A 12416-nucleotide genomic window follows, 5' to 3' on the forward strand; every position below is an offset into this window, starting at 1 on the left:
AATGTTCATACTAAATTTACTAAATAAGATATTACTTTATATTCTGACAGTCCTTTCTCTCTTTACTTTCCCTTAACTAGTCACAGCAGATGCCTGCCCTCGCTGAGCCTGGTGCTGCTGGAGGTTTCTTTCTGTTAAAAGGGAACTTGTTTTTTCGCCTCTGTCACCAAGGACGTATAAGAATGATTTTGTTTTTCTCTCTGTAATAATGAATGTGGAATCCCTTGTTAATACAGTTTGCTAAGCCTCTGAAACTGAAAAGACTTATTCACTAAATCCATTACTAAGTGACTCAAAATTTGGCAGTTAATTATCCCAATATTGTTCTTAGCAATAAACCTACCCTTCCTCTAAACTGAAAACAAGGCATTTGGAATTTTCTTTAACATATCCACTCTTTTTAAAATCTTTGAATGTAAAAAAGTCACTGTATGCTGCTCATAAGCAGTATGTCATTATCAATTTACCATAATATCAGAAACTTGGATCAATATGGAAAAAGGAACAGACTTTGAACTGGAGGATTATGAATTCACATTTATAACTAGGCGAAACAAAGGAGGAGGAGGAGTGGCCTTGTATGTGGAAGAATCCTTGAAATTTAATGTGGTGGAAAAGATGACGATGGTGATTGATAATGTACTAGAATGTATTACAGTTGAAATTTGTAAAGAAAAAAGTAAAAATGTAATCATTAGCTGTATATACAGAGCTCCAGGTAGTAGTATTGAGACATTTAAAGACTGGATAGAAGAAACATTTATTGAAATAGCTCGCAAAAAAGTTTTCATTTGTGGAGACTTCAATATTGATTTGCTAAACCCAAATAAACATAAAACCACTGAGGAATTTATAAACACAATGCACTGTATGAATCTATTCCCTAAAATTACTAGACCTACCAGGATTACATCACATTGTGCAACTCTCATAGACAACATTTTTGCAAATGACATTGAAAATAAGACTGTAAGTGGACTCCTGATTAACGACATAAGTGACCATCTTCCAATTTTTACAATCTATGATAGGAATTACAAGATCAATAAAATGGACAGTAAAAAAGAGTACAGACGAGTAAGAACAGAAGAAAGAATGAATGCATTTAAAAAAGATTTATTGAAGGAAAACTGGGGTGAAGTATATCAGGAACAGGACGTTAATAGTGCTTATAATAAATTCCTTAGAATATTTACATTACTGTACAATACCAACTGTCCAATAAAGCAATATAGTAGGAAACAGAAATATATGGACTGTCCATGGATAACAAAAGGTCTGCAAAATGCATGTATAAAGAAAAATGCTCTATACAGAGAGTTCTTAAGAACGAGAACTAAAGATGCTGAAATCAGATACAAAAGATATAAAAATAGGTTAACTAATATACTTAGATTTAGTAAAAAGGAATACTATAAGAAGCAATTAGATATAAATAGAAATAATAATAAAAGATTATGGGAAATCCTGAACAGTGTTATAAAATGTGGGACTGGACAAAAGAACTATCCCAAGTATTTCATTTGTAATGACCATGAAGAATACAATATGGATGTTGTGGCAAATAGTCTCAATGAATTCTTTGTAACTGCTGGACCAAATTTAGCAAGAACAATCACTCATCCTGGGAAAGCACAGGAAAAACCCGATACACTGATTGACAGAAATCCATATTCTATGTTTCTCACAGCCGTTGATGAAAATGAAGTTCTTGAAATTGTCAAAAAATGTAAAAATCACAAATCTTTGGATTGTAATGATATTGATATGATAGTGGTTAAAAGAGTCATTGAGGCTATTATAAAACCATTTACATACATCTGTAATTTATCATTTCAAACTGGTCGATTTCCAGACAGAATGAAAATAGCAAAAGTTATACCTCTATACAAATCTGGAAACAAACACCATTTCACAAACTACAGGCCTGTCTCTTTACTACCTCAATTCTCAAAAGTTCTTGAAAAACTGTTTAAAAACAGACTGGAAAAATTTATAGATAAACATAAACTACTCACTGAGAGTCAGTACGGATTCAGATCAAGCAGATCAACATCATCGGCACTATTAGATTCAATAGAATACATCACAAATTCCATAGACAAAAAGCAATATGTGGCTGGGTTATTCATAGACTTGACAAAGGCATTTGACACTATAGATCATGATATATTAATAAGAAAACTGGAACGTTATGGTGTCAGAGGGGTAGTTTTAGATTGGGTCCGGAGTTATTTAAGTGACAGAAAGCAGTTTGTGAAAATAAATGGTGGTTGCTCCTTATGTATGGACATTGCTTGTGGTGTACCCCAAGGGTCAGTTTTGGGTCCAAAATTCTTCAACTTGTACATTAACGACATCTGTAAAGTGTCCAAAGTATTAAAAATGGTTCTCTTTGCTGACGATACAAACATTTTTTGCTCTGGTGATGATCTGCAGAATTTATTGGAGGATATGACTAATGAAATAAGTAAAGTGAAGTTCTGGCTTGATAAAAACAAATTATCATTAAATTTGAATAAATCTAAACTTATGTTATTTGGAAATAGTAGTTTAAATACAAATGCAAAGATTCAAATAAATGGTGTTGATATTGAAAGAGTCAGTGAAAATAAATTTCTGGGGGTAATAATAGATGAAAAACTTAACTGGAGAGCTCACGTAAGATATATTCATTCCAAAGTATCACGAAGCATTGCAGTACTAAACAAGGCAAAACAGGTATTCGACAGAACATCACTTCATATTCTCTACTGTTCACTGGTTTCACCATACTTAAGCTATTGTGCAGAGGTCTGGGGCAATAACTATAAAACCACATTACATTCACTTTTTTACTTTTTACTTTTTTCTATGAGTCTGTGGTGGCCAGTGCGATCCTCTATGCTGTTGCATGCTGGGGGAGCAGGCTGAGGGTCGCAGATGCCAACAGACTTAATAAACTGATCCGTAAGGCCAGCAATGTTGTGGGGATGGAGCTGGACTCCCTCAAGGTGGTGTCGGAGAGGCGGATGCTGTCCAAGATAAAGACAATGTTGGATAACACCTCCCACCCACTCCATGACATGTTGGTCAGTCACAGGAGCTCGTTCAGTGAGAGACTGAGATTACCGAAAAGCACCACTGAACGACACAGGAAATCATTCCTGCCTGTGGCCATCTCCCTGTACAACGCATCCACTTAACACACTGTTTGTTGCTACAACTACACATGTTTCTTTTCCAAATATTTATTTATAAGTGACTTATGTATGTATGTATGTATATATATGTATATATTGTACTATTCTTAGTTAGCATATTGTCTGTCTTGTCTTAATGTTGGTTTATAATGGAGCACTGTAACAAAAAATAATTTCCCCCAGGGATCAATAAAGTATTCTGATTCTGATTCTGATTCTCTTCAAAAGAAAGCAATTCGAATCATCCACAATGCAGGTTATAGGGAACATACAAACTCACTATTTTTGCAGTCTGAAATATTGAAAATTGACGATACAGTGAAATTCCAAACAGCACAAATTCTATTCAAAGCAAAAAATAAAGAACTGCCAGGTAATATTCAGAGTATGTTTTTTTTGAAAGAAGGAAGTTATAATTTAAGGGGTTTTTGTAACTTCAAAACAATGAAGGTACGTACTACAAGAAAAGGCTTTTGTGTTTCTGTTCAAGGAGTGAAACTATGGAACAAACTGAATATGGAATTAAAGCAATGTCCAAACATAAAACTGTTCAAAAAGAGTTATAAAAATATGATCTTCTCGATCTATAAAGAAAAGGAAAATATTTAAATTAAGTGAATGTCTCTATTTAAAAACAAACAAACAAAAAATTCATGATGTGATATTATAGTATATAGTATATCAGAAATCTGTTCACTATTTTTTATTACAAATTATATCAGTAAGGAAGCTGACTAAATATTCACTGATAATTTATGGGACAGGGGTGGGATTAAATAAGTGTATACTTCTTCCCACTCCCTTTCAACATGTAAATTAATCAGAATGTTTTTTTGTATGTAATTTGTATAGTATATTTTTTTTCTCTCATTTCTTTTCTAAATGTACTTGTATATTGTTCACATGTTGAAATAAATTACCAATCAATCAATCAATCAGGTCAGTCTTTTTTGGTGGACTCTAAAGGAGGGTCGAGAACACAGCCTGCACTGCCTTAAAGGTTTATTGTGTAGAAAAACTGGTTAATGAAGAGGTATCTGCAGTGGGAAGAATCAGCTCACTGAGCAGGAATCTTCTTCTGCCAAAGAGGAGAAGCACATTTTGGTGGATGTCATTGTTGCAGTGAAGAAATGTGTGTTATGATCTTAACTCTGATTGAGTTTCTTTCTGTACCAGATTTCATGGGGCAGTGGGTGACAGGCGAGAGTTTTCCCAAGATGTATGAAAGGCAGGTGAATTTTCGATAAGTGAAAACACAATTCTGCTTTCCATGGGAACAGATCAGCTGGGGTTTGGTTGTGAGCTCAGTTGGAGAGTTGCTGAGAAGCTGAGAGAGATTGACTGGGGTTATCAATAAGCATCAGAGAACCTCAATAACACATGCATTACAAAAACGATCTGACAATGAGTGAGAGCTCGAGCTGGTGCTTGCATACAGGAGGGCAATAAACTGGTGATGAAGAGGCGTGTTGTAGAGCGGGAACCTGTCAGTGGACGGAGTCAAAGGTATGAACTGCCCAACTCCACTTGAGAGCAGAAGAGATAGGAGAGAAAAAGCCTGACCAGTCCTGGACCGTGACACCAACATTATTACAGAAATCATAAATGTTTAAAAATGAAGAACTTCTTAAATAGTCTTTCAAACCACGGTTTGCTTATTTTTAGCTTCTATGGGAGACTATAAACTATAAGTTAATAATTCCTTAAAAGCCTTACGTTCCACTCTGCTTCTACTGCTGTAACTTTAATCATTGCATAATTCACAACCTCCTGTAAACATATACCTGCAAATATTACTCGCCCAAGTCTTTCTGCTTCCCTCCCTCCATGCACTTTAATCTACAAATCCGCCACTGTTCAGCAGTTCCCTCCTCTAAGACTAATCTGGGAATTCAAGTCACCACACACAATAACATTTTGTGTTGCAGTATGCGTTCTGCTGCTATGTTTTAGTATCTCTCCCCCTGGGGTGTGTAATGTGTCTTTTTCCCTCAGTGTTTTTCAGTTGTCTCATCACCCTCCTGTTCCTGAGGAACACCTGGGACACTTGTACAATGAACCAAGTTCAGCAAATCCAGGTTATCTTTACAATACCTGGATTCATTCATCTTATCTCCCGCCTAATCCTAACCACATGAAGCTGGTTATCGGCTCCATTAGCCAACCCAGTGTTTCCCAGTCAAACCATGACCAAGTTCACGTACAAGGGAGAGCTAATTAGCACCAAGAGCAATCATAGACACAGAAAGGTCTGCAGCAGCAAAGCAGTGTTTTGAGTGTGTATTACAAGATAGAAACAAATATTTATTTATTTATTTATTTAAATATTTGTCTGTGGCTTACAATGTAAACAGCCAATGCCACTGTATGAAATCTTTCACAATGTGAATGTGTGACGAGTGGCGATCAAGAATTAGAGGGTATGAATGAAGGAGGCTCTGTGTGCTGTGGACACATCAGAAAGGAAGTGACCATTATCCAGTTCTGAATAATGAAAGCTGCAAACAAGCAGTAAACAAAGTAGAGATAAATGTTTTAAATGAGTTGAAGGAACCCTTCATTTACAGCAGGTACAGCAGTACAAGAAATCCTAAACAGTGGTTAGGAAAACTATGCAGCACGTAAAAGGTCATACTGGAGAGAGTTCTGTGGGACAGACTGGGGGAATGTTAAAGCCAATGGAAAGAGGACAAGACCAAATGTTTCCAGTAGTCTGGATAAGTGGCTGACTAACAAGGAAAATGCATTATTAAAAGGATACTGTGTTTCTACTGAAAGATATGGTGGCTTACGATGAAGTGGGTAGCTTGGTGCCTATCAAACGGACTCTGCAAGTGACAGACTGCCAGAACCAGGCCAACAAGGAGTTAGAGGTGAGATGGCTGAAACTTTACTCTGTAAATGTTTGACCAGAGCTGCTGGAAATGAAGTCATAGTGTTATGATAGAATAACTGCACGACTAACCTCCCCTTCTGTTTTTGCCTCCTTCTGCAGGAACCCAGCAACAAGCACGTCCGTTCTCTCGGCAGGATGACGTCGCTAGCCAACCTCATTTCTCCGGTAAAGAATGGGGTCTTCCGGCGCTTCGCCCAAACCATCAAGGTAAGCGCTCACGGCATCCAATGGAAACACAGCGCATTGGGGGGACAGGGACATCCCTTTCAACATGTCTGACATGTGGTGTTCTTTCTTTCTGAAGGCCTCTTTCTGGGGCGATGGCAAGTTGCCAGGCATGCCCCAGAAGCCTTGCAGCAAGGCAGCAGCCCCCACACCACCTAAAAGGAGGAACAGCACCTTATGGTCCGAGACATTAGACATCCACCAGAAAGGAACTTTCTCCACCAAAGAGATCAAGCGGCAAGAGGTGAGTCCAGGAGTCCAGACAGGGGTGAATTCTACATGCTTGCTAGACTAGTTCACATGTCTTTGTGTCAAATGGTTTAAATTGGACTAGAAGCCATTCAGCCATCTTGGCTAAGCTCACTATGGTTTAGGCTATGATGTAATGACAACCTGATTTACATGTTTACTAAAAAAACATCTGTCTGTGCCTTCTCCCATTCCTCAGGCCATATTTGAGCTGTTTCGTGGAGAACAGCATCTGATTGAGGACCTGCAGCTTGCATGCAAGGTTTGTCATTTTAAAAGCTCTGAGGCAGCGGGAGTACATATAAAGCAAACAGATTAAATCAGTCTGGCAGGCTTTGAATGCAGCACAGCCAGGAGCTATAAAAAGACAGGGATTGTTCCTCTGTCTTTTTTTTTTGTACCCCTAAAACTGTTGACCAAGATATTTTTAGTAGCCGCTCCCAAAGCTCTGCCCAGATATTACTGATCACTTTGCTCCATCCACAGGCGTACCACGACCCGATGCTGAAGCTGTCCATCATGTCGGAGGAGGAGCTTACTCACATTTTCGGCAACTTGGATGCCTACTTCCCACTGCACGAGGACCTTCTGGTGCAGCTCTCCAAAGCCACAGGGCCAGACAGGACCGTGGGCCAGATTGGGCAAATTGTTATTAGCTGGGTAAGTGTCTTTGACTTTTTGAGCCATCAAAAGCTTTTACGCTAGTAAAACCGTATTTTGAATTAGCAGTTAGATAAAGAGTCCCTCCTTCCTTTGCAGCTGCCCAGGCTCAATGCCTACAAAGACTACTGCAGTAACCAGCTGGCAGCCAAGGCGCTGCTGGACCAGAAGAAGCAAGACCCACGTGTGCAGGACTTCTTGCAGCGGTGCCTCGAGTCACCTTTTAGTTGGAAACTGGACCTGTGGAGCTTCCTGGACATTCCCAGATCCCGCCTGGTCAAGTACCCCCTACTGCTCAAGGAAATCCTGAGACACACTCCAGCAGAACACCCCGATGCTGCCAGCCTGCAGGAAGCTGTAAGTCCAGGAGACAAACTGGTTCAACACACTGATCCATCATAGTGCCTCTCCCATGTAATAATTAGGCTGCTTGTGTGTTCAGATCACTGTCATCCAGGGAGTTTTGTCTGACATCAACAAGAAGAAAGGGGAGTCCGAGTGCCAGTACTACATCGACAAGCTGGAGTATCTGGACGACAGGCAGAGGGACGCTCGCATCGAACGGTGCAAGAGTCTTCTGTGTCACGGGGAGCTGCGCAACAAGAGCGGCACGGTGAGCACAGCGCACACTTCCAAGTCGTCCTTCGGTGCTTCTCTTTGCATGTTAACACGAGGCTGCCGTCCCACATGAGGCGGGCTATGTGCTCAGATGATGCTCTGGTTTGAAAGTTTCTGTTTTTCCTGGAAATTCTTTCAGAAGCTGCACGTGTTCCTGTTCACCGACCTGCTGATCCTGACCCGCCTCGTCACCAGGAACGAGCGCCAGTCCTTCCAGGTGTACCGGCAGCCAATCGCAGTGCAGGATCTGGTGCTGGAGGACCTGCAAGATGGCGATGTCAGAATGGGCGGCTTTTTCAGAGGAGCCTTCAGCAATGCAGACAAAGGTAAGGCTCGTCCCAGAAAGTGTCCGCTAGTAGCCTGAGCAGCACTTTGCCCCCGTTCCTAATGACGCTCTCTGCTTTCTCTGCAGCCAAGAACATTTTCCGGGTACGTTCCCAAGACCCGAGCCAGGCACAGTCACACACTCTGCAGGTCAACGACGTCTTCCACAAGCAGCAGTGGCTCAACTGCCTCCGTAGTGCCATTGCCGTCCACCGGCCTCTGAGCGAGCCCTCCAGCCCCAGCCCGCCTACAGGCAGCGTCCGTTCCAAGCGCCGCCCTTCCTCCGTTTCTGCCATCATCCACATGGAGGAAGCAGACGAGAACTACCCGCAGCCAGGCTCTCAGTCGGCCCCCGCCTCACTGTGCAACAGCCCCACCACGGCGTCCCCTTCGCCTCGCTCCCCGCCGTCGTCCACGACGTCCGTGTCATCGACGTCATCCTCACCCACGACACATAAAACCAAAAAGGACAAGAAGGCTCTGTGTTCTTTAGGGAAGAGAAAAGAGACGATGGTGTGAGGTGGAGCGTTGGTAGAGAACGTGGATGGACCTCTTTGTTTTTCCTGTACATAAAACAGCACAGCACATTTATGAGTGTCTGCGTGTTATTACAGCAGTGTTCTGTTACTGTCCTCCTTGGCAGCTATTTACCTTACTCCTCCATCCAAGTGCATCCCATAGAGACACAGTATTCTGGAGGGGGGTGCATGTGGTTCAGCTCTAAAAGGGAAGCATGACAAGAAGTAAACCCACGGTTCACACTCGGTGTGGCCAGTTTGCTGAGTTCTTGAAGAAAGAGTTGGTGCATCAGATCCTGTTTACTATAAAGTTCATATTTAAACATTCTTTTAGACCTTTCTTTGGGGGATAATACACTTTATATTTTCAGATCTATCCTAGTATTGTTTTAGGTATTGTAAAGCAGCAGAGTTTTAGCTGTTAGGCAGGTTTTTGAACATTTGCCAATGTCAAGGTGAAAGACAAAAAGCCGACCCCTAAAAAGGTGAGGTGTACCACACAAACAGATTTCTGTCATAGTTGGGTTTTTAGACTGAGCAGAAGATGTCTTATTTTTATACATTCCTTAAATAACAGATGCTAGAAGCCAGACATTATTTTATTTTATTTACTACAGAGGCATTAATTTCATTCCAGAACAGATGATATGTCAGCAAAAAACCGTGATGAACTCATATCGCAGACGAGATGATGAGTTTTGTTTAAGACAAAATTTTGAACTGAGCCACGTTGGTTTCTTAAAAAGCTGATTCCTGAGAATGAGGCGGATCACTTTTCAGTGTAGGATCTTGCATGGAGCTTTAGTTGTGGACGCCGCTTGCACCTGAAGAGGCGGCATGATGTATGCAACTGTCCCGAGGGACGGGACTGAGCGACGATGAAAGTTGTTGAAGGCAGAAGAGAACGAAGACGAGAACGTTTAGGAAGTGAAACGCTCAGTGTGACATGTGTAACTCCTATCAACAGTATTTCCTGCTTCCCATTTGAAACCTTCCTGGGTAAACTGAAAAAGATTGTGCGGAGGCCTCATAAACCTGTGGAACAAATTGTCAAGCGCGTCTATGAGACGCAAAGTATTCAGAAGAAAAGAGAGGATGTCTGTTCCCGCTCCTCTTAAACGGCTTCATAAGTCTGGACCAATAACAAGTGATCTTGGAACTTTTAAGCAGTACAGAAAATACACTGATGGACAGACATGTGTTTCTTGCTCCATGGGAGATAACTGTTTCAATGTAGGGGGAACAATTCTTATTGTGGCAAACATTTTACAGGATTGCCAAGTTGTCAAAGCACTGTGTCAGGTCTTTGAAAACTGCCTTTTTCAGCTATCCATTGGACTCAACATGCCTTGGAATTTACTTTGTTTCAAATCTGTCTAAACAAATGAATCTTGTATTACTTGATGAATTAAAACAGAAAATGGTGCTTTTGCCACTGAAGGCAAGGCAAGGCAAGTTTATTTGTATAGCACAATTCAACAACAAGCTGATTCAAAGTGCTTTACAGAGACATTAGAAACAAAAACAAATAAAAGGCATGATTTAAAATTGATTAAAACAAGCAAACAAACAAACTAATTAACAAACAAACAAAACAGTATATAAAATCAAAACAGATAAAATCAGAACAATAGATAAAATCAGTAGTTAAATGTAAGTTTTGAAATTTAAGCTTAAAAGTGTGGATTTGGTGCTTTATTCAAATGCAGCTGAGAACAGGTGAGTCTTCAACCTGGATTTAAATAAACTGAGTGTTTCAGCTGATCTGAGGCCTTCTGGGAGTTTGTTCCAGATATAAGGAGCATAAAAGCTGAATGCAGCTTCTCCGTGTCTGGTTCTGACTCTGGGAACTGATAAAAGACCGGATCCAGATGACCTGAGGGATCTGGAAGGTTCATACTGGGTCAGGAGGTCACTGATGTATTTTGGTCCTAAACCATTCAGAGCTTTATAGACCAGCATCAGAACTTTAAAGTCTATCCTCTGACGGACAGGCAGCCAGTGTAAAGACCTCAGAGCTGGACTGATGTGGTCCACTTTTTTAGTCTTAGTGAGGACTCGAGCAGCAGAGTTCTGAATGAGCTGTAGTTGTCTGACTGATTTTTTAGGTAGACCTGTAAAGATGCTGTTACAGTAATCAAGCCTACTAAAGATGAATGCATGGACTAGTTTTTCCAGGTCCTGTTGGGACATCAGATCTTTTATCCTTGAAATATTCTTGAGGTGATAGTAAGCTGACTTTGTTATTGTCTTAATGTGTTTTTCTAAGTTTAGGTCTGCATCCATCACTACACCCAAATTTCTCGCCTGGTTTGTGGTTTTTAGGTGTATAGATTGAAGTTCTCTGGTGACCTGTAATCGTTTTTCTTTGGCGCCAAAGACTATTACTTCAGTTTTGTTTTTGTTTAGTTGGAGAAAATTGTGGCACAACCAGTCATTAATTTCCACAATGCATTTACCAAGAGCCTGTACAGGGCCTCGGTCTCCTGGTGACATTGTGATATATATTTGTGTGTCATCTGCATAGCTGTGGTAGTTTATTTTGTTGTTCTTTATAATCTGTGCCAGTGGGAGCATGTAAATGTTAAACAGAAGGGGTCCCAAGATGGAACCTTGGGGAACTCCACATGTGATACTTGTCTGCTCAGATGTGAAGTTACCTATTGATACAAAGTATTTCCTGTTTTCTAAGTATGTTTTGAACCAGTTTAGTACAGTTCCTGAAAGACCTGCCCAGTTCTCCAGTCGTTTGAGTAATATGTTGTGGTCAACTGTATCAAATGCTGCACTGAGATCCAGTAAAACTAAGACTGACATTTTTCCACTGTCTGTATTCAGACATATGTCATTGAACACTTTGGTCAGAGCGGTTTCAGTGCTGTGATTCTGTCTAAAACCTGACTGGAAGGCATCATAGCAGTTATTCTGTTTTAAGAAGTAATTGAGCTGTTGAGAAACTGCTTTTTCAATGATCTTACTTAAAAATGGGAGATTTGAGATCGGCCTGTAGTTGTTCATTTGTGTCTTGTCAAGATTGTCCTTTTTCAGTATAGGTTTTATTACAGCAGTTTTTAGTGGTTCTGGAAACACGCCTGATATTAAAGAAAAGTTGACGATCTGTAACAGGTCTGACTCCAAAGTCTTTGAGACCTTTTTGAAAAAACTTGTTGGCAGGACATCTAAACAGCAGGAGGAGGAGTTCAGTTGACCTAAGATGTCCTCCAGGTCTTTGCTGTTAATCGGGTGAAACTGTTTCATGGTGTTTAAACAGTTTTTTGGTGGACACAGTACATATCCTGGATCTGCTGTTGATGTACCAATTGCTTGTCTAATTTTTTGGATTTTTTCTGTGAAGAATTTGGCAAAGTCATTGCAGGCCATGGTCGAATGAAGTTCAGCTGCCACTGACACAGGAGGGTTTGTTAGCCTGTCAACTGTAGAAAATAAGACCCGAGCATTATGGCTGTTTTTAGTGATGATGTCAGAGAAGTAGGATCTCCTTGCACTCCTCAGTTGTAAATTATAATTGTGAAGTTTCTCTTTATAGATGTCATAATGAACCTGGAGGTTTGTTTTTCTCCATCTGCGCTCAGCTTTCCTACACTCTCTTTTTTCATTTTTCACCAGTGTGGAGTTTCTCCATGGAGACTTTTTCCTTCCAGAGATAACCTTCACCTTAATGGGAGCAATAGTGTCCATTACATTTAACATGTTAGCATTGAAGCTATTGACGAGCTCATTGAC

The 12416-nt window shown here is 40.5% G+C and overlaps 1 protein-coding gene across 1 annotated transcript; it reads left to right on the top strand.

The window, feature by feature from the left end:
- Positions 1–5936: 5936 nt before the first annotated feature.
- Positions 5937–8743, top strand: LOC146688781 (neuroepithelial cell-transforming gene 1 protein-like). The gene is made up of 9 exons (XM_085437096.1): positions 5937–6055; positions 6178–6285; positions 6383–6547; positions 6752–6814; positions 7039–7212; positions 7312–7569; positions 7655–7825; positions 7970–8156; positions 8243–8743. The coding sequence occupies exons 1-9, from the start codon at positions 5963–5965 to the stop codon at positions 8671–8673; spliced, it is 1650 nt and encodes a 549-aa protein (XP_085293222.1). The 5' UTR covers positions 5937–5962; the 3' UTR covers positions 8674–8743.
- Positions 8744–12416: the final 3673 nt, after the last annotated feature.

Source organism: Copadichromis virginalis, linkage group LG17 (assembly GCF_057382275.1).
Source record: "Copadichromis virginalis isolate Kocher_CV1m ecotype Utaka linkage group LG17, C_Virginalis_male_GT1.1, whole genome shotgun sequence".
Lineage (NCBI taxonomy): Eukaryota > Metazoa > Chordata > Actinopteri > Cichliformes > Cichlidae > Copadichromis > Copadichromis virginalis.

What these genes read in the sequence shown, in the direction of transcription:
- LOC146688781 (XM_085437096.1), top strand. Translation starts at nt 5,963, where the DNA reads ATGGTGGCTTACGATGAAGTGGGTAGCTTGGTGCCTATCAAACGGACT. An exon ending in GCTTCGCCCAAACCATCAAG is followed by an intron (nt 6,286 to 6,382) that starts GTAAGCGCTCAC and finishes TTCTTTCTGAAG; the next exon opens with GCCTCTTTCTGGGGCGATGG. An exon ending in CTGCCAGCCTGCAGGAAGCT is followed by an intron (nt 7,570 to 7,654) that starts GTAAGTCCAGGA and finishes TTGTGTGTTCAG; the next exon opens with ATCACTGTCATCCAGGGAGT.